Source organism: Lynx rufus, unplaced genomic scaffold (assembly GCF_022079265.1).
Source record: "Lynx rufus isolate CCGP_SWC_20201006 ecotype Redwood Valley unplaced genomic scaffold, mLynRuf1.p SCAF_9, whole genome shotgun sequence".
In the NCBI taxonomy this organism is placed as follows: Eukaryota; Metazoa; Chordata; class Mammalia; order Carnivora; family Felidae; genus Lynx; species Lynx rufus.
In genome coordinates, this window is record NW_025814897.1 from 99,829,255 (window position 1) to 99,855,634 (window position 26,380).

The 26,380-nt window shown below is 43.8% G+C and overlaps 1 protein-coding gene across 2 annotated transcripts; it reads right to left on the reverse strand.

The window, feature by feature from the left end:
• Positions 1-873: 873 nt before the first annotated feature.
• On the reverse strand, positions 874-20,205 carry MTCH2 (mitochondrial carrier 2). 2 transcript variants are annotated; one of them, XM_047071168.1, is made up of 13 exons: positions 20,063-20,205; positions 17,649-17,733; positions 17,384-17,490; positions 12,143-12,169; positions 11,633-11,695; positions 9,474-9,531; positions 9,148-9,199; positions 8,543-8,602; positions 6,088-6,181; positions 4,989-5,036; positions 4,262-4,329; positions 2,903-2,978; positions 874-1,079 (listed from the first exon to the last, which is right to left on the reverse strand). In XM_047071168.1, exons 1-13 carry the CDS (start codon positions 20,147-20,149, stop codon positions 993-995), a joined length of 912 nt encoding a protein of 303 aa, XP_046927124.1. In that variant the 5' UTR covers positions 20,150-20,205; the 3' UTR covers positions 874-992. The 2 variants fall into 2 exon arrangements, with proteins under 2 accessions (XP_046927124.1, XP_046927125.1); XM_047071169.1 differs by lacking the exon at positions 12,143-12,169.
• Positions 20,206-26,380: the final 6,175 nt, after the last annotated feature.

Genomic DNA, 26,380 nt, shown 5'->3' on the forward strand with positions numbered 1-26,380 from the left:
TGCTTAACTGAGGGTATGACATGCGAGATGGTCAACATCCTAAGAACCCTGCGGACTTCAGTCTGCGTTATCAGATAAGGAGTTACAAGTACACTTTCCAAGGGCATCATTAGGAATGAAAAGTAAACTACTCACCTTCCGCAACAACAAAAAAGAAACAAAATTAAAGACTGAAGAAAATGTTATAAGATTATAATCACATAGAAAAATTATATACAATGAAAATAATTTAGGGACTTCGGCAAAGACTTCTAAGAAAGGGGGCTACTGAAAAAAAGGGGGGGCTACCGCTGCTGTATATGCTTTTCATATTTTATATGATAAGAATTTCTTTGGAGGGGGGAAAGAAGCCATTATGCTTCCTTTCCAAATCTTGTTTGTTCTCTGTAATTTTCCCTTTTTTGTTGTTGGCAACAATTTACTACTTTGCAATAAGAAACTGAAGGAGTGGATACCCCTGTAGACAATTTCCAAGGTAATTTAGCAATGGTCTTTTTTTTTGAAGAATGAGAGGGTGAATCAAATGTGCTTAGAAGCAGATAATGAGAGGCAGATTCTGGTGGATGCTGAGGTTTTAGGGTCTGCTAAAGAAAAGGTATTCATAACCTCCCATATAGTTTACCTTATTAAATTTCTTAAGTTTTCTAGAACTATTTCTTTCTTGAGAATGTACTCTACATTTTAAAAGCCTTAAAATTAAGACTCAAGTCACATGACCACCTGCCTATACCTTTAGGAAAATGCAACTTTTGTTTTCTAAGTAAGGAATCTGAGGCACAAACATCCCATTTCAGAATAGTAACTAAGGGGAACTCTCAGTGGTAAATTACGTAGTGCTGGGAAAAAGAACAAAAAAGGCAGACACCAAACACCTCCATTTTCCCAAGATTGATTATTAAAAAAGCGCGCCACACTGTATAGAAATCAATGTTCTCTCCCATAATTCTGTGCATCTGGGACTATAGAAATGTCACTGTCCCTGCCCCACATCTTCAAATTAACATTCTCAGGTCACAACAATAAGTCTTCCCAAAGGGGACCTTCCGGAAAAACAAGCTATTTCCTCGGCTCATATTTCCCTGGAAAAAAAAAATAAAATAAAAACAAATAAAGTCTAGTGTGAACATGAGGTCAGCCAGTCCAAATCAGCAGAGAGATCCAACTGGACACGTTTCTGGAGACGTGACTAAAATGGCCAGGAAAGACTGGGCTATCACTGTACAGAGCGGCAACGTGCACTCTGACTAAAGCCGAGCTTTCGTGGAACTTACAGTTTTGCCATGCGGGTAAGGCAAGAATTTCTGACTTATTTCGACAGAATTCCCAGTTTGGATTCTGGCTCTGCCACTTGCCGGCTGGGTTATCAAATGAGTCAGTACATATAAAGTGTGGAGACAGTCCTACCACTCGCCAAGTGCTAGATTTTATTTACTTTTTAATGGAATGGTCAGGTCTCTATGAAGTACTTCTAAAATGTTACAATTAAAGTAATAACCTTAGGAGCTTAAGTGACTAGACTCAAGTTAGACTGGCTGCACACAGATCCCGCTCTCACAAATACAGACTCTATAACCTTGGGTTATATAATTAGTGTTATTTAATGATTCAAAGTCCCAGTTTCTTCAGATGGGAAGTGGGATGATAAAGAATGGTACCTATGTATCCTCCTCATATGGTTATTTTGAGAGTTGCACGAGCTGATACAGGCTGTCAGCACGATGCCTGATATATAGCAAATAACCCATCAAGATTGCTGCTCTTGTCCTAAGCACTTATGGGACTGACTGCTCCCTCGACAAGGTGTCTGATACCCTAATACATTTTCTATCTGCTTTCTTCCGACGGCAGGGTGTTAGTTAGAAAGCAGGGAAAGAAAGGCCATCTTTCCTTTAAATGGGGACCACGATAAGAGACTGCCCAATAGAGAGTGTAAGACTCAGAACGGAACCCAGAACGTTCATGTTAGGTGTGTATGGCAATCATTCGTGTTCTAGCCTGGACTCACACAGGGCTTGCTGGGCTTGCACACTGGGCAAAAAGGCAGCTACAGTAGCACTTAAGCCTTTTTCATTCATAGTTTAGGCTGAGCTCTGTGAACAAAGGCCTTTCTCACACGCATTACAAGTGACATAACAAAATGCAACAAAGAGCTTCCTCATACGCTATCTTCTACAATCCTCTAAAAAGTGCTTCCCGCTTAAAAACAGCTTTAAACTGATGGCCATTAGAAGTGATCCCGTGTTACATTCAGCACACAGCCACCCATTTTGGTTCCTAATAAAGCTTTGGCCAGACTGATTGAGACCTGTGGTTGCAGATGACACACCTCACAATAACAAACCCAGAAACTGGAGTCTGGACAAAACCATTCTCTAAAAACACTCCAGAAGTAAGAGGCCAGCTCCATCAACATCACTGTGACAAATAATGTCGTAAAACAAACAGCTTTTTGTTTCTCAGTTTCCTCTCTACTGTAGGAAAACACCTGAATATATAAGGAGATTGTGGGAAGTTACAAGAAAAAAGATGAGGTTGGAAAAAAATAACCTGAAATTGAGGCCATCATTTTAACCACCAGGATAACTGTCTACCTGGACCCTACTTGTAATTTGAATGTGATCGCTCAAATGGCTTCCAGGTCACATCCAGAGATTCTCAATTCCTCATTACCCCTCCTGATGACTTCTCAGCAGCACATTTTTTGACTATGCTGGAGCGATACATGGAACACTGGAAAGGGTGCATTAATTGGTAGTTAAAGGGTAAGCTACAAAAATTAACCTGAGATTCCAGAGACGTTATTTAAGAAAACAAACAAAAACAAAATAAAAGAAAATAGAGAGGAGGGGTGATGAGGAAGGGAGGGAGGAATGGAAGGAGAGAGACAGTAAGACACTAATACCTCCTTCTGCAGCATGCACCAGCAATCTATCCAGGAAGTGTATATTGGGGAGTAGGGAGGGCATCCACCAGCAAGCCTGAAACAGGAAAAAAAAAAAAAAAAAAAGATTAGCTATTCAAATTAACATTTACAAAGCGTTCTCTCAAGAGTTCAATAAATCTTTGTCAAAATACTCTCTTACCTAGAAAGTTCCCCAAGAGACAATTTTAGCTCTAATGAAACAAATATTCAGAAAGGGAAAAAAGAGCAAGCATCCCAAAAGGAGTTTCCCCCTCATATTTAGGTTTTGAAACAGCAAGGAAACAGAAACGTCAACCAATTAGGCATTTTCTAAAACATCTGGGTTTTCAATTTGTGAACAAATATAATTCTAGAACACAGCAATTATAAGCAGGGAAAGGAGATTTAAAAGCTAAGTGATGTTCAACAGAGCCTAAATATGGCAATGAATCTAAACAGTGGTGACTACATACTTTACTCAGATATAACCCGTAATCTCTTCCTCCCTAAAAATCTGTCAGGGACAGTAATACCCTCAACTCATTCTTTTACTACGCTCTGGGTTAAGATGTGGCAGGTGCCCTACTGGGCACAAAACAACCAGAATGTGACATGACAGGAAGTATGATAACTATGCTCGAATCTCCACACAGCTATCTATTTGATACCTTGTTTGAAAACAGTGACACGTCTAACGGCATATGGCGCCAGGCACTGCACTGGAACTGTCCTGACTTAAAGAAAGAGGCAAAACTCCTGCCCAATGCGGTCGTGACTCGGCGTCCAGAAGCTGGAAATCGGTGGTGTCCACCACCGTACCCCCATCCATCCTTCTCAGCCAACACAGTGAAAGGTTAAAAAACTTCCCATGAAAAAAAAGAAAGAAACTTTCTATGGACCAAATCTCCTACTTTTCTTTCTTTAAAACTTCCTTTTTCCATGAAGTCCCTAGGAAAGAAACTTACTTTCTCCATGAAGCCCCTACAAGCTGCCACTCAACCCGACATATCCTTTGTAAGTTTCATTAAAAGGAAGATACAGACTTCAAATAAAGGAAAGATATAGAAATAGAGTCATTTGATCACAATCCCACCTTTTCAGAAGAGGACCTAAACTACAGGGAAGGGAATATTATCTGTAAGTACTTGAGAGATATTCTAACAGAGGATATGAGACGGCTGCTTATAATAAAACATACATTGATGCCACCGCTGGTACATGGGGCATACAGGGAAAAGATTTAGGAAATCTAGTAACGGCATCAACTGTACTTTTCCTCCCCAAATTTCTCCCTGGACTGCTCTGCCGGGCAGGCATACAGGCAGCCAACTACTAGAATAAGAAATGCAGGGCACTTACCCACAGTTGTTGACAGCCATAAGATTAGAGACAAGCACAAAGGGATAGGTCAACATACTGGCAAAAAACTGTGAAGTGGTAAAAAGACAGCTAAGTTATTAGGTCATTCTGAATCTTTATTCTCTTCCTTCCTCTCCCTTAAAGCCCTAGCACCACTGTGGGCAACACTCCACCACTAGCTTTGCTTTCTCAGTAGCTCACATTTTTGAGCCTGGAGATGCTTCCTCCTCTTAACATACCGATACATCCAACACTTTAACAAAAGGCCAGAAGGCATCTCGTACCGTGACAGAGTCCTCCTTCAAATAAAACTGAATTACATTATTTAAGAGAAAAAGTAAATGCAATCAAATACAATGAAGCATTTCAAAACACCCCTGAAGAAAGTAAGAAAACATGAGGTCCTTCCAAAAATGATGGAAGTTACTTCAGAAGTCAACTACTGGAAAACTCCACAGACTCAAGAGGGTGAAGTTGTCCGGTACAGGATCAGTGGGGTGCCGCGAGCAGCAGGCCTGAGACTTGGGGGCACGGTGGCATAGATCAAACCATGTGGGCTTGTTAATGCCGCTCCTGTGACAAGGGGACCCTGGGTCATTCTCACCTCTGAGAAACATTAATGAACTTGAGAGACATTCCTGTGAGACATCTGTGATGACACGACCCAGATGAAATTGAAAAGGAAACAAAACACAACTAGAAGGTTAAGGGGTTTTAAAAAACTCACTCCTGTGACAGCTTGGGAATAACTCTTCATTTCACTCATGGTGGAAACCTAAAACAGGAATAAAGCCTTTTCAGAATAAGAAAATTAAGATGATGCTAATAGCTAATTGTCCCCACTCATATCAATATATTCGATCTCTAAATTTTTAGTTTCTTTGACAGCCTAAAAATTAATTTTGAGATGAAAACATAAAATACTGATTGTGACCATTTTAAAAAGGCAGTGAACTAAATCATCAACTTGATTCAACATTAAGAGACAAATTTGCATTAGACTACGATGGCTTAGGAACAAATGTGATAGATCCAGGATTTAAAAAAAAAAAAGAAAAAAAAAGTAACCTTTTCTGATGTCCTAGAAATCCAATCCCTGGAAACTACATTTGTGGTACACCTGAGGGACAAGTCACTACCTCTACATACACCCAGCTGTGCACCAGATGCTGCAGAGACAAGTCTCCGTACTCTAGAAGTGGACAGCGTGGATTCAGTCCTCCCTCTGTGTGCGTTCTATTTCCCACTATGCTATGGGGCTGCCTGTGCACGAAGAGGCCCGCAGCTTCCAGGAAAGGCTAATTCTCAAAACTTCCCAGGCTGAGGTTTCTAAAAAGCCCAAACCAGGAGTCCCATTAACACTTCAGATTAGATGAAATACCATTAATATGCTATAAAACTGTCCTGCTTTGCACTGCCCTCCAAAATTATGTACCAATACAGATGTGATCTCCTTGCGGCACAGAGACAGGGCTAGATTTCTTAGGCTGACTCAGCCATACCCTAAGGACTTTTTAGGTGCATCTTTTCATGGTAAATAGCATAGGTCATTCCATCAGCCTTTGAAAAGTTGACTGATAATGTTTAGCTATATAATGATGAGTCTGGCACGTAATAAAGTGCCACCTTACTTTATCTTTTTTTTTTTTTTTTTTTTTTTAAGCAGGCTCCATGCCAAATGTGAGGCTTGAACTCAAAACCCCAAGTCACATGCTGTACAGACTAAGCCAGCCAGGTGACCCACCACCTTACTTTAAAGCTACCCAAGCTGCCCAGTGAAAACAATAAAGTCAGCACCAGCACATCTCATCAAGATCACAACCTACCCCACTGTCCAGTGCATAGGTATTGACGAGGTAGGCCAGTGAGTTACAGAGCCACAAAGAAATGATGTCACCTAGGAGGCGAGGAATAAGACCCCTGCATGAAAAACAATAAAAATAAGAGCCAAAAAATGTGATCAGTAAAAAGATAATCCACTCAATATAAACACTTCTTAAAGACAGATTTTAAAGTCTTCTAGAGAACTGAAAAGACACTGACCGCCAGAATCTAGTCCTAACTAGTTCATTCTACATAATGTAACTATACTAGAGGCTAATCTCTAATGACTTTCCCATTTTCCCCCCCTTTTTTTTTAAAGGAGGCTCCACGCTGCGCATGGAGCCCAACACAGGGCTTGAACTCACAACCCTGAGATCAAGACCTGAGCTGAGATCAAGACTGAGACACTTAATGGATTGAGCCACCCAAGCAACCCAATTTCCATTTTTCAAATGCAGACCAGCTATACATCCTGGAGCTCTGGCCAATGGTTTATCTTACTATCAATAACTATAAGCAAGAGGGGACAAAAATGTGCCTGCTTCAGAGAAGAGACTTAAATATAGTTTTGACTTGGGAATGCAAGCTGCTGCAGCCACTCTGGAAAACAGTATGGAGGTTCCTCAAGAAACTAAAAACAGAACTACCCTACGACCCAGCAATTGCACTACTAGGTATTTATCCAAAGAATACAGGTGTGCTGTTTCGAAGGGACACATGCACCCTAATGTTTATAGCAGCACTAACAACAATAGCCAAAGTATGGAAAGAGCCCAAATGTCCATCGATGGATGAATGGATAAAGAAGATGTGGGATATATATACAATGGAGTATTACTTGGCAATCAAAAAGAATGAAATCTTGCCATTTGCAACTATGTGGATGGAACTGGAGGGTATTACGCTAAGTGAAATTAGTCAGTCAGAGAAAGACAAAAATCATATGACTTCACTCATATGAGGACTTTAAGAGACAAAACAGATGAACAGAAGGGAAGGGAAACAAAAATAATATAAAAACAGGGAGGGGGACAAAACAGAAGAAACTCATAAATATGGAGAACAAACTGAGGGTTACTGGAGGGGTTGTGGGAGGGGGCACTAAGGAATCTACTCCTGAAATCATTGGTGCACTATATGCTAACTAATTTGGATATAATTAAAAAAAAAAAAAAAAAGAATGTATGGGCGCCTGGGTGGCTCAGTCGGTTAAACGTCCGACTTCAGCTCAGGTCACGATCTTGCGGTCCATGAGTTTGAGCCCCGCGTCGGGCTCTGTGCTGACAGTTCAGAGCCTGGAGCCTGCTTCAGATTCTGTGTCTCCCTCTCCCTCTGACCCTCCCCTTCATGCTCTGTCTCTCTCTGTCTCAAAAATAAATAAACGTTAAAAAAAAATAATAAAAAAGAATGCATAATAAGTGATTAGGAATAAAAAACATGTAAATCATAATAAATGAATAATAATTTTAAAAATACATATAATTTTGGCTAAGGTATTTGATACTTAAATTTGACAGGGCCAAAAATGGCTACAAAATCACAAAACAAAACAAGAATGGCCCAGGGATAGATGAGGGATATCAAAAAACACATTCCCAGGGCCTGGGTGACCTAGGTGAGGCAGTATGCAGTTGCGGGATGAACATTACCCCACAGACTGAAGACCGGGGTTCAAATGCCACTTCCACTACCTATCAGCTACGTGACCGGCAGCAAATGAAATTCCCAGAGCATCAACTTTTTTTCACCTCTATAATGAGAATAATAGTAACTACCCTGCCTATCTCCCAGGCGATTTGTTTGGTTTTACTTTTTTTTTTTCTTTCAAGTAGGCTCCATGCCCGACGTGGGGCTTGGAACGCACAACCTTGAACTCAAGAGTTGTGTGCTCCACCACCTGAGGCAGTCAGGCGCCCCTCTCCCAGACTAGGACGCTCAAATAAAATCAGTGACATGGAAACCCTCTGAAAATGAAAAAGGACCATTTACAGTTTCTGTTGTTAACAGAAGAATGACAGTAGTAGTCTAAGTTCTTCTAAAGGAAATTCAAGGGAACGGATATAGCCTTGCAAAAACATGTTACTCACAGGATAAGGAAGATACATGTTAGGTAATTCTCCCATTTTTCAAAAATTAAGTTTCCCTAGTTTATCAACTGTACATCATTAGGAACTTATTATAAAGGTAGAAACTTGGAATAAATTTATTTGTTAAAACAAAACTAAAAAATCCCCCAAACAAAAAACAAAACCCTCTAATTTCCAGTGTTTTAGATGTCTGGAAGTAAAAGTTTGGGATCTTTACAAGAGAATTTAAGTCAGAGGGACCTTAATAGAGTTTAACATGAAGTAAACCCAGAGAGTACATGTTCTCCAGGGATTAAACAGTCATGTCCTTATTTTCATTAAAGCTTTCCACTCCCACAAATAATCACACACAAATCAACAATTTACTCACGCAAAAAATCCTAGGATGCCTTCTTCACGATAGATGGTTACTATGGAGTCATAAAGTCCACTAACGTACAGAAGATGGAAAGGCAAAAATACATGAAGATTATTTTGGAGATACTAAAGAAAATGTTCAATTATCACTTTTGACAAGGTCAAATTTATATCCCACCCCCTTTTCTGCCACCCTCACTCTGTAAAGACAGTTGAATTTGGGACAGGTGTGGAGATATTACTACCTAGTTACACGGAGTCAGGGTGAATTTTGGCTTTAGTGTCTCTGCAACTTACTCTGAGATCTTGGGTAGCTTCTTAAACGTGCCCAGGCCATTTTCTTCTATTTTCCCTTTTCTGTGTATGTGCATATCAAATGATATATCAACTTGATCAAAATGATATATCTAAGGCACCATAAAAATGGAAAGCACTTTTGACAGCTCAGAGCCTGGAGCCTGCAGTCTGCTTTGGATTCTGTGTCTCCCTCTCTCTCTGTTCCTCCCCTGCTCGCACTTTGTCTCTCTCTCTCTCAAAAATAAATAAAGATTAAAAAAAAAAAAAAAAGTAAAGCACTTCAACTGATCTCCTTGAATCCTTGGAAATAAAAACACTTACCAGTACTTGGATTCTCTGCCGATGAACTGTACCATAGATCTCAGAGTGATCACTGCAGAACACAGAGAAAAGATTTTTAAAACTACGTCGACATAAATTTTGATAGCCCTGAAAAAGAAAAAAAGTTTTTTCCACCTAAAGACACTTTGCTCTCTGGGTAAACTGGATAAGTGCCAAAGCAAGTAAGCAAACAAAAAACAAAAAACACACAGGCAAGGCACTTAAGTGAACTCCCACATCAATCTGTCTAAGCAGTTGGAGAGGAGAGATCATGCTCTAAAAAGTAAGGTCACAAATCAGATTTCAGTTACCAAGTGCAAACATACCGTGGAAGGGATGTGTGATGAGGGTAGCAGCAGAACGAGCCATCATCTCTCGAGTTGTCTAGAAACAATCAACACACACTTCTGAGATCTAAATAAATGACATTCAAATTCCTGTGAGAAGTAATGTGGGCGACAGGGCCCTCCTGCCCTGAACGTGATACTGTAACACACTGTCATCATCTCAGACTGCTCAGTCGTGGATTTCAACGTTCTGTTGGGGTTACTTCTCAAAACTGATGTGCAAAGCAGATTTCGGTTATCTTCTCGATTTTACAGATTGGGGGACAAAAAAAAGGCAAAAAGACAGGGAGGGTCACTAGCAAATGGTAACCAAGCTGGAAGAAAACTGTGAGGCCTGTGTTTTAGATTTTGAAGTCACTTTCTCACTGTGAGTGATTTCACACTCTGATATCTACATTATTCAAACGTCAGGCTCTAGTTAATCTGTACCAACACAACAACTCTGATTTGTTTTTCCACCACAACCATGTAACTGCAATATCTCAGAAATGCTATTTATCCTAGTTTATCTTTCTTGTCCAGGACTCTGCAAAGAAGTAGCAAAGAAAATTAAATTACAATACTTGGAGGTAGGTTGTAAATACACCAGGTCATTCGTTTATGCATTTAAACATTATCTTCAGTTATTTAGTTAAGACAGCCCTCATGGTATGGTAGTCCTGAGAAGAGCCTGTGGGACAGGATGGGCCAAATGAAGTTAAGAAAATACAAAATGTATATTAATACATGTTCCTCTATTTTTTAATAAAAGTAGAAACTTTATGGAAACAAAGTTGATTCATCTGATAGCTACACTTGTAGTAACATTTGCTTTGGAATATATATTTTATTTATTATTTAAAACTAATTTCTTCCATTTATTTGAAAGAGAGAGATCATGTACATGTGGGAGTAGAGGAGAGGCAGAGGGAGGGACAGTGGGGGGGTGGTGAGAGGGGTGGAAAGGGAGAGAAGGAGAGGGAGAGAGACAGAGAGAGAAGGAGGGAGAGAATGAATCCCAAGCAGGCTTCATGCTCAGCACAGAGCCTGACATGGGGCTCAATCCCTGGGATCCCTGGGATCATGATCTGAGCTGAAATCAAGAGATGGAAGTTCAACTGACAGAGCCACCCAGGTGCCCCTGGAATATATATTTTAGAAAGCAGCATTTGGGGCACCTGGGTGGCTCAGTCAGTTAAGCGTCTGACTTCAGCTCAGGTCATGATCTCGCGGTTCGTGGGTTTGAGTCCCACGTTGGGCTCTGTGCTGACAGCTCAGAGCCTGGAGCCTGCTTTAGATTCCGTGTCTCCCTCTCTATCTGCCCCTCCTCTGCTCTCGCTCTTTCTCTCAAAAATAAATAAACATTAAAAAAATTTTTTTTAAAAAAGAAAGCAGCATTTACGAGAAAATTACAACCTCACTAAAAACGATTAGACAATGTGAAGACTAAGAAATCAAAGGGTACTTTTGAAAGCCATAAATATTAAGTCAGGTATGAAACAAACTCCTAAGGTAGGAGATGGGAAGAGGAAAATGGGTGTGAGGAACAATCCCCTAAGTCAGAATAACATTGTAAAAACTTTTATGGATAGAGGGGCATCTGGGTGGCTCAGTCCATTGAGGACTTTGGCTCAGGTCATGATCTCATGGCTTGTGAGTTTAAGCCCCACATCAGGCTCTGTGCTGACAGCCCAGAGCCTGGAGCCTGCTTCAGATTCTGTCTCTGTCTCTCTCTCTGCCTCCCCCCCCCCCCCCCGGCCCCGTTCACACTCTCTCTCTCCCTCAAATGTAAATAAACATTAAAAAAAAAAAATGCTTTTCCAGAGAGATGGATAATATCCAATTCCAAAGGACCTGGCCACTAATTTAACACTGTGCCAGATGTTTACAACTCCATTAGAAAACTTTCAGGGAAAACCTCTTCAATTTTAAAGATGAGACGACCACAAAATTAGTTTCCTTCAAATGCATGCAATCCAAATAGCTTTTTTTTTCCTTTTTTATGATATCTATATAGAAAAGCCCAAATTAAATTGAAGGTCTGATTTCATTTGGAACAAACGCTGAACACACAGGCCTGATGATCCTAATTCCACAAAATGCCACACTGCATACACTGTGATTTTGGGAAATAGCACAGGACATAATTTGTCTCTTACCTCTTTGATAACTTGGTCGAAGGAAGGTGTGACTTCTTTTTGTACATTCCCAGGGCCTAAATCCTGGAAATCAATACGAAAGACAGATATCTTGAAGGTTTTTTTTCTTTCTCTCTTTCTCTTTTTCTTTCTTTCTTTCCTTCCTTCCTTCCTTCCTTCCTTCCTTCCTTCCTTCCTTCCTTCCTTCCTTCTCTCTCTCTTTCTTTCTGTCTTTCTGTTTCTAATTTTTTTAAAGATTTTTTTTTTAAGTAGTCTCTACATACCACATGGGGCTTGAACCTACAGCCCCAAGGTTAAGAGTTACATGTTCCACCAAATGAGCCAGCTAGGTGCCCCTATCTTGATGGTTTTAAATAAAACTGTTCCAACACCTGGCCACTCTGTACACCAACGCTCACTGAGATAAAAGGAAAACTGACTGCTTGTCCCTTCTCCTAAAGAGGACCAAAGAGCAATAATAATCTGCAAGGGAAATGGGCCACCCATGCATACAAATAGGCTCCGACATACCTCAACCTTGTCACATTCCTGGTAATGCTACAAAGGAAAAGAAAAGAAAGGATGATTAGGGCTGTCATAGTGTCATTGAGAGAGGACATAAAATGAAAGTAAAACAGTTTTTGGGGTTTTTTTTTTTTGTTGAATATCTCCAATAATTTCTATTTCTATTATCAGTAGGAAGTAAGTGTCTCTAAGACATCTTATTACTAAGTTTAACATATTGGCCAGCTAGAGGAACAGGCAAATGCTCATGAAAACTCTCATCTAAGAGAAGAAATGGGTGCCTGGATGGCTCAGTCAGTTAATCATCTGACTCTTAATCTCAGCTCAGGTCTTGATCTCAGGGTTGTGAGTTCAAGCCTCAGTGTGGGGCCTACTCAAAAAAAATTTTTTTTAATAAATAAATAAGTAAATAGATAGATAGATAGATAGATAGATAGATAAATGAAACAGGACAACAAACCAAAACAGAAACCCAAGGGCATTATTTACTAAACATACACGTTTAGCAGAAATAAACTGGTATAAATATACCCTAGGCCTAAGGTTATGGAAAAAGCCTCATGGCTTTTTCATGAAAAAGCAGAACCAATACCAAACAACCCAATTAAAAAATGGGCAGAGAATATGAATATACATTGTTCCACACAAAATATACAGATGGCCAACAGGCAAATGAAAAGATTCTCAACATCACTCATCAGCAGGGAAATGCAAACCAAAATCACAATGAGATACCACCTCACATCAGTTATATTGGCTGTGAACAAAAAGAAATAACAGGTGTTAGAGATGATGTGGAGAAAAATGACCTGATTCTGTTGGTGGGAACGTCAACTAAGGCAGCACCGTGGACAACAGTATGGACACTCCTCAAAAAGTTAAGAATAGAACTATCGGGGGTGCCTGGCCGGCTCAGTTGGTAGAGGATGAGACTCTTGATCTCAGGGTTGTGAGTTCAAGCCCCATGTTAGGGATAGAGATTAGTTAATAAAAAAACTTTTTTAAAGAATTACCATACAAATCTAGCTATTTTACTTCTGGATTATCTGAAGAATATGAACACTAAATTGAAAAGATATACGCACGCTGACGTTTATAGCAGCATTATTTACAGTAGCCAAGATATAAAAACCTAAATGGCCATCGATGGATGAATGGATAAGGAAATTGTGGTATATGTACATAATGGAGTATACTGCTCAGCCATAAAAAAGAATGAATCTTGTCATTTGAGACATGGATGGACCTTCAGGGTACTAAGTTAAGTGAAATAAGTCAGAAAGAGAAAGACAAAAACTGCATTTCACTCACATGTGGAATTTAAACAAACAAAACAAACCAATTCATAGACAGGAAGAACAGGTTACCAGAAGGGAAGGGGGATGGAAGATGAGTGAAATGGGCAAATGGGGTCAAATGTATGGTGATGGATGGTAACCAGACGATCACTCTGTAATGAACACAGATGTCGAATTATAATTTTGTACACCTGAAACATATGTTTTGTACCAATTTTATCTCACTTAAAAAAAAGAAAGTAGTACCAATATCAAATTAGGGCAAGGCTCTTTTCTTCACTGCACAAAAGAACAGAGAATTGGTGCCAAGTCTGAATAGCTAAAATCGCTTCACTTTTCCTTTTGTATCTGACTGTTTCTAAAACAGGCGAGAGAAGATTTTGTTCTCTTTTAGAGAACTTGAACACTGCCAAGGCTCAGACTAGATTGGAAGAGGAAATATTATTTGTGGGATACTTCAGAAATAGAAGATGGGCTAGGTGAAATAAAAGAAGCAGACAATTGAGTCACTAGTTATACCAGATTAAAAAAACAGACAATACTTCCTATTAAAAAAAGATTTAAAAGAAAAATCAGAAGAAAGGGAGTAAATGTTAAGATTAAGCAATATGATGTTTTCAGGTCAAATTCCAAGTCTTTAGTTAAGAGTAATTCTAATGGTTTCAGGTGTATTTTAAAATTCTCACTCATGGGGCACCTGGGTGGCTCAGTCGGTTAAGCGTCTGACTTCGGCTCAGGTCATGATCTCACGGTTCGTGGGTTCAAGCCCCACATTGGGCTCTGTGCTGACAGCTCAGAGCCTGGAGCCTGTTTCAGATTCTGTGTCTCCCTCTCTCTCTGCCCCTCCCCTGTTCACACTCTGTCTCTGTCTCAAAAATAAATAAACATTAAAAAAAAAATTAAAAAAAAATAAATAAAATAAAATTCTCACTCATTTCTAGGGGCGCCTGGGTGGCTCAGTCAGTTATGTGTCCGACTTCGGCTCAGGTCATGATCTCACGGTTTGAGTTCAAGCCCTGCGTCCGGCTCTCTGCTGTCAGGGAAGAGCCCACTTGGGATTCTCTGTCCCCTTCTCTCTGCCCTTCCTCTGCTCTTTCTCAAAAATAAAGACACTTAAAATAAAAATTTCCTCCTGTCCTTTCTATACTATTCTGAACAGAATTTAATTTCATTCTGGTTCAAACATACAGAACTCTTTCTTATAAAAGGCTAACAGTTTCACCAACCCTGAACTGTCTCTCTTCCTGATTGTATGGAGCTGCTTTTGATACTAAGTGTAGTACCAATCCCCTGTTACGTTTCATTTGGCTACATGTGAAACATATATTCAGGGTACCTGATTACCAGGAGTTTATTACTTTCTGGAACATACAGGACCTTGTTCTCAAGTAGTACTTTCACTTTTGCTCTAAGTCTACACATGAAGCCCACTAGAGGACAGCTGTCTTTCCATACGTAAATCTCACTCGGGTAAGGGCAATACTTTCACTGAGCCCGGGGGAGGGTGTGGCTGGGAATGAAACACTAGTAATCAATCCACCAAAAATACCTGCCCATTAGGACTCCATTACTCTCACCCACGGGCTACCCACACTTTTCCACATTCAGCCCACAGGCATGACAAGAATAAGTATAAGGTGGAGCGCCTGGCTGGCTCAGTGGGTAGACCATATAACTCTTCATCTTGGGGTCATGAGTTCAAGCCCCGCAATGGGAGTGGAGCTTACTTAAAAACATAACAAAAGAATAAGTGTAAAGAATAATAAAGTGGCTAAAGGGTGAAACAGCTTCCATGTGAGGAATCTACTGAAAACCTTTCCAACTCAAAAATCAATGAAGGGTGAAGAGAATTTAAAATGGAAGCTAATTAGCATTCATACATGAAATTTAAGGAACAAAACAAATGGGGGCACCTAGGTGGCTCAGTTGGTTAAGCATCTGACTTTAGCTCAGGTCATGAACTCATGGTTCACGAATTCAAGCCCCACACTGGGTTCTGTGCTAACAGCTCAGAGCCTGGAGCCTGCTTCGGATCCTGTGTCTCCCTCTCTCTCTCTCTCTGCCCCTCCCCTGCTCGTACTGTCTTTCTCTCAAAAATAAATAAAACATTAAAAAAAAAAATGATCATGGGGGAAAAAAAGAGGCAAACCAGGAAACAGACTCTTTACAGAGAACACACTGATAGATATTAGAGGGGAGGTGGGCGGGGGGGGGGGGGATGGGCGAAATAGGTGATGGGGACTAAGGGGGGACACTTGTGGTAAGCAGAGGGCGATTTAAGGAAGTGTTGAATCACTACACCATACACCCAAAACTAATATTACACTGTATGTTAACTAATTGGAATTTAAATAAAAACTTAAAAAAAAATGAAATCGAAGCCAATTAGATCATGAAACTAACAAAATCAAGACATGGTCATCAGATGATAAAACATTAGAACTGGGGTAATGTGAAAGCCTACAAAAGTAAATGAAGCATTGTGCCCAGTACTATTTAAATAAGCAGTTAGTGGGGCGTCTGGGTGGCTCAGCTGGTTAAGTGTCAGACTTCAGATCTCTGGCTTTCTTAAAATCAAATGCCTCAGATACAGATAGCCAAAGTTCCACCTCTCACTTCTTCCCCTACTTCCCCAAAATTTCTACAGCCCTGCAGTTGACATGGACCTTGGTGGTTAAAAAAAATTTTTTTTAATTTATTTAACATTAACACATTTGCAGAAACAGTGCACAAAATATAAATGATGGAATAAATAATCACACGACAAATATCCACATAGCCATGATCCAGGTCAAGGAAAATCATTTCCATTACCCCCAAATGTCATGCGTGGTCCCTTTTCCCTTCCCTCTTCCCACAAATAACCACTATCCTGACTTTTAAGTTTATCTTGCTAAGTTTTTTAAGAAAATAAGTTTGTGGGGCACTTGGCTGGCTCAACAGGTAGAGCATGCGACTCCTGATCTCAGGGTTGTGAGCTTAAGACCCACATTGGGCACACAGCTTACTTTAAAATATAAATCAATAAAAAAACCTTTTAAACATAAATACATAAAAAATAAGTTTGTAACAGAAAACATTTTACTAGGGGTAATGATAAGAAAAAAATAACTTCAGAAAGAAATATGTATGTTTTAATCAGACTCCTTCCTCCTTCAAAGAACTCAAATGAGCTATGCAGGAGATCGAATAATTGCATTCATTTTCTTCTCAGAATGACTGATTCACAGGACGAAGGTTGTGTAGATCAAAGTCAAATGCTTCATTTTATACAAATTCCCCTTGCGTCCCAGGAAAGAATTAAGAATGGGTATTTGGGGGCACCTGCGTGGCTCAGTCGGTTAAGTGTCTGACTCATGACACTGGCTCAGGTCATGATCTCACAGTTTGTGAGATGGATCCCTGCGTTGGCTTGGCTGACAGCTCCGAGCCTGCTTGGGATTCTCTCTCTCTCTCTCTCTCTCTCTCTCTCTCTCTCTCTCTCTCTCTCTCCCTCCCTCCCTCCCTCCCTCTCTGTCCCTCCCCCACTTGTGCATACATTCTCTCTTTCTCAAAAATAAATAAATTTTTAAAAAGAAAAAAAAATGGATATTTGAAGAAAATGTTTTCAAGAGGAAGAAAGATCACGGTCATAAATATATCTTTAAAACTGCTCTTGGGGCACCTGGGTGGCTCAGTCAGTTGAGCATCCAACTTCAGCTCAGGTCATGATCTCCTTGTTCTTGAGTTCAAGCCCCGCATTGGGCTCACTGCTGTCAGCCTGTCAGCACAGAGCCTGCTTTGGATCCTCTACCCGCCTCTCTCTGTCCCTCCCTCACTTGTGTTCTCCCCCCAAAAGTAAACAATTATTAAAAAAAACAAAAAGCAAAAATAACCCTGCTCTTGGTCAGTAGAACAAACTGCATAAAAGGTAATCTAAATCTTTGGGAAGATGAACTGATGTTCTTACCTGTAAAACTTTACCATGGACCACGGTCCCAAGGACTCCTGAGCACAGTCTTGGAGTTAAGCCTGTGAACAACCCACGCTTCCCGTCAATGCTGGCGATGTGCTGAGCTAAGAACACAAGTCAGAGATTTAAATTCCAGCTGAAAGAAATAGTTACATAGAAATTTCATGTCAACAGGCTTTCTATATCTTTTCTTTCCATACCTCCTGCCTACCTATCATCATCCTCAATGACCTCCAATTCCAAATAAATCAAAAACACTTACCATAACAAAACAGACCAGGAAGCTGACATACTTGCCGCCCAAAAATATTTCGTCCTATTGTTGGAGGAAGAGGCTCATATCCCACCTTTAAAAACAATAGGATGTATCAATACTAAGCAATATTCCCCAAAATACCTTGGTTGTAAAGTTATAATTTTTAACCTCAGTTAAAATACAGCATACGTTTTCCGAGGCAATGATGAAGTATCATCCTTGTCAGTTTCTTATTCCCTCAACTGATAACACTAGTTTCAATGAACTCCAAGCTTCCTTTTGTTTGGTTCAAATTCTACAAAGTAAGCCATGTAGCTGAGCTGGACTAGTATCAAATTGAAAACAGAGTAAGGGAACTTTTGTGTTAGGAAAGCTACAGTTTACTGAGGCTCAAAAATATTTTCTAAAGAAAATCTAACACATTTTAAATAAAGTAATCTCCATGCCCAACGTGGGGCTTAAACTCACAACTGGGAGATCAAGAGTTGCATGCTATACCAACTAAGCCAGCTACGCTCTCCAAACACATTTTTTATATTTGGACAAAACAGAAGACTAAGCCAGTATCCACTATGGATTTGGCTATCAAGATGAAACACTCAAAAGGCAAATGCAGATACGGTTGGATAAGTCACGTGGGAAATGATTATAAGCTAAATCCATGTTAAACAAGCTGATTGTCATTAATAATCTAATGAAGACCATTTTAGAGTTAATGATTATCATTTTATTTCTACAATATATTCAGCATTCTTAGTGCTAAAGAGAAAGTTGAGAGAACGAATGCCATAGGACTTGGTTTTGACTCGTTATTGCCGTGATTCTTAACCTGTTCAATTAACTCCTGACTGAGCTCCCTCAAAGTGCTACCACACAACTATTTTTAAAACTGAGTATTCGGGGGGCACCTGGGTGGCTCAGTCAGCTAAGCATCTGACTTCAGCTCAGGTCATGATCTCGTGGTTCATGGGTTCCAGCCTCGCATCAGACTCTATGCTGACGGTGTGGAGTCTGCTTGGGATTCTCCCTCTCTCTCTCTCTCTCCCTCTCTCCCTGCTCCTCTCCCACTGTCTCTCAAAATAAATAAATAAACTAAAAAAAAAAAAATAATAAAGCTGAATATTTGGAAATTTCACCAAAACCCTTAAAGACACTTGGCAACACACAGAAGTTAAGTAATCAGGGCTGAGGATATTAAAATTTTTGAGACAAGAGCTCTAGACGTCACTAAAAAAACACTGTCTCCTGAAGAAGTACTGAGCTCATAGCAGATTTACTGCAAAATGTCATCTCAAGACACTATTTAGCTACAAATGTGCCAATTCTGTTTTAGATGTCATAGCACATTTCAATCAAAGTCTTTGTTCTTAGTTAAAATAATTTACTTTATAATAGCCTTTTATGTACGGAATCTGAATCCACATGGGTCAGCCAGGCAACACATAATACGGAGTAGCATCAACTCAATAGTAAGAAAAGTGGCCCTCCTTAGGGTCTTGCATGTTTCTGACAGAAAGGTAGATGGCAAGGACAGGGGTTCTAATCACTGCTCCCTTCCTTGGAATAATGCATGACATAATTATGTCAACTCTCAACAAGAGTTTAAAAAAATGAATGACATGCCCATCACAGGGAATTCTAGAAAGGCAACTGAAAACACTATCAAATAGTGTACCATCAGTTAAAACCTGGGTTACTTGCCTGAGAATGTAAAATGTCACTTAAGGATTATTTCACAGTAGATTAGAAACTAACATATATGCTTCAACTCTTTCATCTGAACTATTCCAAGCTCAGACAGATGTGGTTTCCACTGTCATGAGTCACAAGGGCTGCTCTTGGGAGAGCGCTCAGTGAGCTCAGTGAATCCTCTCACTTCTGAATGAGCTCCTTGTGTTTACCTGGGTATCTGGTGCTAAATCTCAGAAGAGTAACAGTAGCAAAGAAAAAAGAAAAAAAAACGCTAATCAAGTGTTGGCTCCCCTTTAATATCAAATTTGTCTTTAATATATTTAATGTCTTGCGTTCGGGCCGGGGGAGGAGGTGAATGCTAATTTCAGAGGGGTATGCAGGGAGGGTTGGGAAGCTCTTGGTGGCAACTGGCCAGTATCAACCTCAGGGATGAAAAAACAAAGTTCAGAGGAGCCACCGGGCAGGGCAGGACGGCAGTTGGCTACGGGGAAAGGATCGGGCCTCCCCGCCTTCCCCAGGAAGGAAGCGAGACCTGGGGAAGGCCCATGGGCAGTGGAAGAGGCGCGGGCAGTGGAAGCTGTCCCTGCGGGGAAGGAAGGGGCAGCAGGGAAAAAGGAGCATCTCAGGGGACTGAAGGCCCGGGAAGGCTGGAGCCGATCGCCAAGCGCGGAGGGCAGCGGCGACTAAACAAGGCGCCGGGCGGGGAAAGGGATGGCGACGACTCATACCTGGATGAGCACCTTCACGTACATGAGCGGCTGGGACAGGATGGTGAGGCCGGAGCCCAGGAGCACCTGACTGGCTGCGTCCGCCATGATGGCACCCGCGGACGGACAGACAGACCAAGCCACCAAGCGACCGAGCCGCTCCCGTATCACGTGCCAGGGCCGCCGGCTTCACTGGCCCGCCCGCGGCGCGCGCACACACGCACGCACCGGCGCGCGCCTCTCCGCCCAGTCCCCGCCCACCGCCCCGCCCTGGAGAAACGGCAGGCGCTCGCGAGCCAGCGCAGGGGTCGGGGCGGGGCTTACAGGCCAGGGCCGCATGCGTTTTGTAGTGGGATCCGCGCCCTCCACTAAGAAAGGCAGTTTCTTTTGCGCTTGCGCAGGCTGGGAGCCTCGGAAGGAGAAGAATGGGCGTGGCAGTGGGGCGTCTGTGACCCTGACGGCAAAGGCAAGGTCAGAGGAATAAAAGAATTGGAGAGTTCTCTGTTATGCTTTGCCTGGACGGTTGCACTTTGGGCTGAAAGAGCGGTCCTAGGCTGGTGGACTCCATTTTGTTCTGTGTCCTCCATCTTGAGTGACTATGTCCCCGACATGGCCCCCTTTTCTGGGAAAACCCGCAGAAAGAAATTCCTGCTCACTCGCTAAAACCCCCTCCCCTTGAGTAACTTCCCGCTCACCCCTTCAAACTTCCCATACAAACCACGCCTGGCAACCTGCACAACGGGACTCTGATCCTTCCCCAGCCAATCAGCTAAGGCCACGACCATCACCCCACCAACTACCCCTAGACCCCTGTGAACCTTTGTGCTTTTGAAACTCGCTCTCTCTCTCTGGCATCTCACCGCTGCGTTGGTGCAGGTAGGAGATTGAGCTCGAGCTAGCTCAAATGAAGGTTCCTTGCTTTTGCATCAGACTCGGCTCCCTGGTGGTCTTTGGGGATCGTGAATTCTGGGCATAACATTTGGGAGCTCCTCCTGGATCCCCAAGACTCCTGAGGGACCCCCGCCAACCCAGAGAGCCTGACTGGCCACGGTTAGTGTCTGTCCGTTCCCTGTCTCTTCTGCGTGAGCTCATTTCTGAAATTCTGGTAGTGCCTGGCGTGGTCTAAATGGACGCACTGGAGGACCACGGGCCAGGAGTTTCAGAAGACGTTCCAATCCTCCCTTCTGGAGGGATGTGGATTCCCCTCAAAGGTCTGAGACGAGGCGGGTCGCTCCCGCCGGTCGGCGTGAGGCCATTGTCTAGCTTTCAGTTTTGCTTCCACGGAGTTGGAAGACTGTTTCTAGGGGCCCTCTGTCTGTCTGTTTCTGTGTTTCTCTGTTCTGTGGACTTACTAGACGGATGTTATGGGACAGACTCAGACTACTCCTCTAAGTATTATGATTGATCACTTTAAGGATGTCAGCCAAAAAGCTAACAACCTCAGTGTGGAAGTCCAAAAGGGTTGGTGGCAGGTTTTTTGTTCTAGCGAGTGGCCAGCTTTCAATGTCAGATGGCCGCCAGAGGGCACGTTCAACCTCCCTGCCGTCCACCGAGTCAGGGGTATCATCTCTCGGCCTAAGACGGGCCATCCTGATCAGCTCCCTTACATTATCACTTGGCAGGACCTTGTAGAAGACCCACCCTCTTGTCTTAAGCCCTTTCTAGCCCCACGCCCTCCAGAGCCAAAACCCATTCTTGCTTTGCAGGTGACAGAGAAGAAGGAGAACAAGAAAAGTCTTACCCAGCCTTCAGCACCCCTCTACCCTGTCCTACGGGGCGGGGGGGGGGGGGGACTAAAAAAGAATTATTTTTTCCTTCCCTGTATAACCCCCTAGGATGCCGGAAGAACACCATCCTCCCCCTCTGGGGGAGGCAGACGCTGTTCCCAGAGCGGGAGGCGGAAACGCTCCAGTGGGAAGCCCGCCCTTTACCAGACAAAGGGCTCAGAGGGAGCAGTCTGCCTCTGCCGCTGACTCCACTATTCTGCCCCTGCGAGCCACCGGACCCCCAGACGCAAAGGGGAATCAGCCCTATCACTATTGGCCTTTCACCACTAGTGACCTCTACAATTGGAAAGCTCAGAATCCTAAGTTTTCCGAGAAACCTGGAGGGCTTATTGATTTATTAGACTCTGTTCTTTTTATCTATCAGCCCACGTGGGATGATTGCCAGCAGCTTTTGCAGGTCCTGTTCACGACAGAGGAAACAGAAAGAATCCTCAATGAGGCCCAAAAACTAGTTTCGGGCGCAGACGGGAATCCCACCACTGACCAGGCTCAGATAGATGCCTCCTTCTCCTTAACTCGGCCCAAGTGGGATTTCAACATGGCAGAAGGTAAGGAGAGGCTCCGGGTCTACCGCCAGACTCTAATGGGGGGGGGGGGGGGTCTCCGAATGGCTGCTAGGAAGCCAACCAATTTGGCCAAGGTAGGAAATGTGCAACAGGAAAAAGATGAATCTCCGGCTGCCTTTTTAGAACGGATCATGGAGGCGTTCCGTACCTATACCCCCATGGATGCAGAGGCTCCGGAAAGCAAGGCAGCTGTTATCATGGCCTTTGTAAACCAATCAGCCATAGACATTAGAAAAAATTACAGAAAATAGATAGACTAGGAGAAAAAAAGTCTGCAGGACTTACTGGTAGTAGCCGAAAAGGTATATAATAACCAGGAGCCTCCTGAGGATAAGTAGGCTCGCGCCATGGCGGCTGCCAGCAGTAAGCAGACTCGAGACCTGGCCCAAATACTACTAGTTACCACTGTTGACTCCCCCGAGGAACGAGACCTCCATCTCCAGCAGCTGGCGGACGACTCAAGAGGAGGTAAAGGAACCACCAAGGGGGGAAGCAGAGGCTGCAGAAAGATCAGTGCGCATACTGCAAGGAGATAGGGCATTGGGCCCGAGATTGTCCAAAAAGGCCGGCGGGAAGGGAAGCAAGACTGAGTAAAAGTCTTAGAGCTAGATGAACTGAGTGATTAGTGGAGTCGGGGTTCAGACCCTCTCCCCGAGCCCAGGGTAACTCTTAAAGTGGAGGGGACCCCTGTTGACTTCCTTGTCGACACTGGAGCGCAACATTCGGTCCTCTGCACCCCACAAGGAAAACTAGCCAGCAAGAAGTCCTGGGTACAAGGGGCAACTGGTATGAGCCAGTATTCATGGACTACCCGAAGAACGGTAGATTTGGGGACGGGTCAGGTATCCCACTCCTTTGTGGTAATACCAGAATGCCCCTACCCGCTGTTAGGACGGGACTTACTGACCAAGATTGGAGCTCAGATAACTTTCAGACAAGGGGGGCCTCAGGTCACTGATGGCAAGGGCCACCCCATCCAGGTCCTGACCATGAAACTAGAGGATGAATACAGCTTCCACCAGGAGGCGCTCCCGAGAGAGGATAATATAGACAGATGGCTACAAGAATTCCCCTCAGTTTGGGCAGAGATGGGGGGGTGGGGTGGGGGTATAGGACTAGCCACCCACAGGACCCTGGTCCTGGTAGAGCTCAAGCCAGGAGAAGGTCCTGTAAGGATCAAACAATACCCCATGTCTCAGGAGGCCCAGAAGGGGATCTAGCCACACATCCAGAGACTACGAAGCCTAAGGGTACTAGTTCCTTGCCAGTCTGCCTGGGACACCCCCCTACTGGCGGTCAAAAACCTCACACAAATGACTATCAACCGGTACAAGACCTCCGGGAAGTAAATAAGAGGGTCACGGACATACACCCAACTGTTCCCAACCCACGTACTCTCTTGAGCTCCTTGGCACCCTCCAGGGTCTGGTATACTGTATTAGATTTAAAGGACGCCTTCTTCAGTCTGCCGCTGGCACCCCAAAGCCAACCCTTGTTCGCCTTCAAGTGGCATGATCCAGAGGAGGGCTACAGCGGGCAACTCACCTGGACATGGCTGCCTCAGTGGTTCAAAAATTCTCCCACCATCTTCGACGAGGCACTACACGAGGACCTGGGTGAGTACAGAAAGGAGCACCCTGGCCTCACCCTCCTACAGCACGTAGATGACATCCTGATTGCTGCCGACACGGCCGAGGACTACGAGCAAGGGACCCAGGACCTGCTGGCTACCCTGGAGGCCTTAGGGTACCGGGCATCTGCGAAAAAGGCTCAGATATGCAGGGAGAGGGTAAGTTACCTGGGATACATCCTGGAGGGCGGACAGCAGCGGTTATCAGATGCCAGAAAAGAATCTGTCCTGAAGATCCCTACTCCCACCTCCCGAAGGGAAGTAAGGGAATTCCTAGGATCGGCCAGCTACTGCCGCCTCTGGATCCCGGGTTTTGCTGAGATCGCCAGGCCCCTATATGAAGCTACCAAAGAGGGAAAAACATTTGAATCGACTGAAAAAGAGGAAACTGCCTTTAATCAGTTGAAAAAGGCCCTCCTAGGTGCCCCAGCCCTGGGCCTGCCAGACATTATGAAGCCCTTCCACCTCTTTGTAGACGAACACAAGGGAATAGCAAAAGGGGTTCTAACTCAAGCCTTAGGCCCCTGGAACCGCCCGGTGGCTTACCTGTCCAAGAAGCTAGACCCAGTGGCTGCCGGCTGGCCGCCATGCCTAAGAATTATTGCGGCGACAGCACTCCTTGTCAAGGACGCAGACAAACTGACCCTAGGACAGGAGATCTGGATCACGACCCCACACGCCATTGAAGGGGTCCTGAAACAGCCTCCTGATAGATGGATGAGCAACACACGTTGACTCATTACCAGAGCCTCTTACTCAACCATCCCTGGGTGCAGTTCCACCCCAGTGCGGCCCTCAATCCTGCAACTCTGCTGCCCGACCCTGACCTAAGTGCTCCACTACATGATTGTGCAGGGATCCTGGAGCAAGTACATGGATTCCGGACGGACCTGACCGACCGGGTCCCTCCCTGGTGCCGAGGCTACTTGGTTCACTGATGGCAGCATCTTTGTGCGGGACAGACAGCACAAAGGCAGCATCTTTGTGCGGGTATGCGGGTGCAGCGGTGGTCACCGAAACGGACACCGTATGGGCGGAGGCTCTACCCTCCGGAACGTCAGCCCAGCAAGCAGAGCTCGTCGCCCTCACCAAGGCGCTGACACTGGGAGCTGGAAAACGGCTTAACATCTACACACACAGCCGTTATGTGTTTGCCACAGCTCATATTCATGGGGCAATTTATCAGGAGAGGGGGTTACTAACGGCAGAAGGACGGACTATAAAAAATAAGCAGGAGATACTTGACCTGCTTACGGCCTTATGGCTTCCTGCCAAGCTGGCCATTATCCACTGCCAAGGGCACCAGAAAACTGATAACCCGGTAGCTAGAGGTAATCGAAAGGCTGACCAGGCAGCCAAGGCAGTAGGCCTTACTCCAGTCCCCACCATGACCATACAACTACCAGACCGGGGAGACCCAGTTTTACCAGACCAGCCCAAATACTCCCAGGAGGAGTTACAGCGGATCAAGAAACTCCCCATGGCCCAGGAGATAAAGGGATGGTGGTATACACCTAACAAGGAGCTCGTGCTGCCAGACCGGCTCGGAGTCTCAGTATCAGAGCACACGCATCGGTCTACTCACATAGGGGCCCGAAAGTTAAAAGACTTAATCCCACATGCCGGAATCAAGATTCACCAACAGGACACCAAAATAGAGCAAGTTGTATGTGCCTGCAAGACCTGTCAACTCACCAACTCGAGAGCCACATCAAATAAAAAAGGAAGCAGGCTCAGAGGCACCAGACCGGGAGCCCAATGGGAGGTCGACTTCAGTGAAGTTAAACCAGGAAAGTATGGTTATAAATATCTTTTAGTATTTACAGACACCTTCTCTGGCTGTGTGGAGGCATACCCAACCAAGCATGAAACGGGGCCAGCTTTTATCTCGCAGGTAACGCAGGCAGTAGCCAAGGCTGTGGGGGGAAATTACATTGTGCATATAGGCCCCAGAGCTCAGGATAGGTAGAAAGAATGAATAGAACCCTAAAAGAGACCCTTACCAAATTAACCATGGAGACTGGCGAGGACTGGGTGACTCTCCTACCGTATGCCCTTTACCGGGTTATGAACACTCCTTACACTCTGGGTTTTACTCCCTACAAAATCACGTTTAGCAGGCCACCCCCTATTATTCCCAACCTTCGAGCTGAACTTCTTGCTGAGTTTAAAGATCAAGAACTTTTTCTTTCCTTGAGAGGGCTCCAGAAGGCGCACGAGGACATTTGGCCGCGCCTCCGTGCCATCTACGAGGCCAGCCCAACCCTGACACCTCACCAGTACAGGTCGGGAGACTGGGTCTGCGTCAAGAGGCACCGCCAAGAGACCCTCGAGCCGCGCTGGAAGGGACCCTACA

Bases quoted from the DNA above. Each gene is read 5' to 3' on its own strand.
- MTCH2 (XM_047071168.1), bottom strand. From the start codon at position 20,149: ATGGCGGACGCAGCCAGTCAGGTGCTCCTGGGCTCCGGCCTCACCATC. The intron at 11,696-12,142 runs GTATGTCGGAGC...ATTGATTTCCAG, and splicing joins AGGAATGTGACAAGGTTGAG to GATTTAGGCCCTGGGAATGT. The intron at 2,979-4,261 runs GTAAGTGCCCTG...TTCCTGTTTCAG, and splicing joins ATGGCTGTCAACAACTGTGG to GCTTGCTGGTGGATGCCCTC.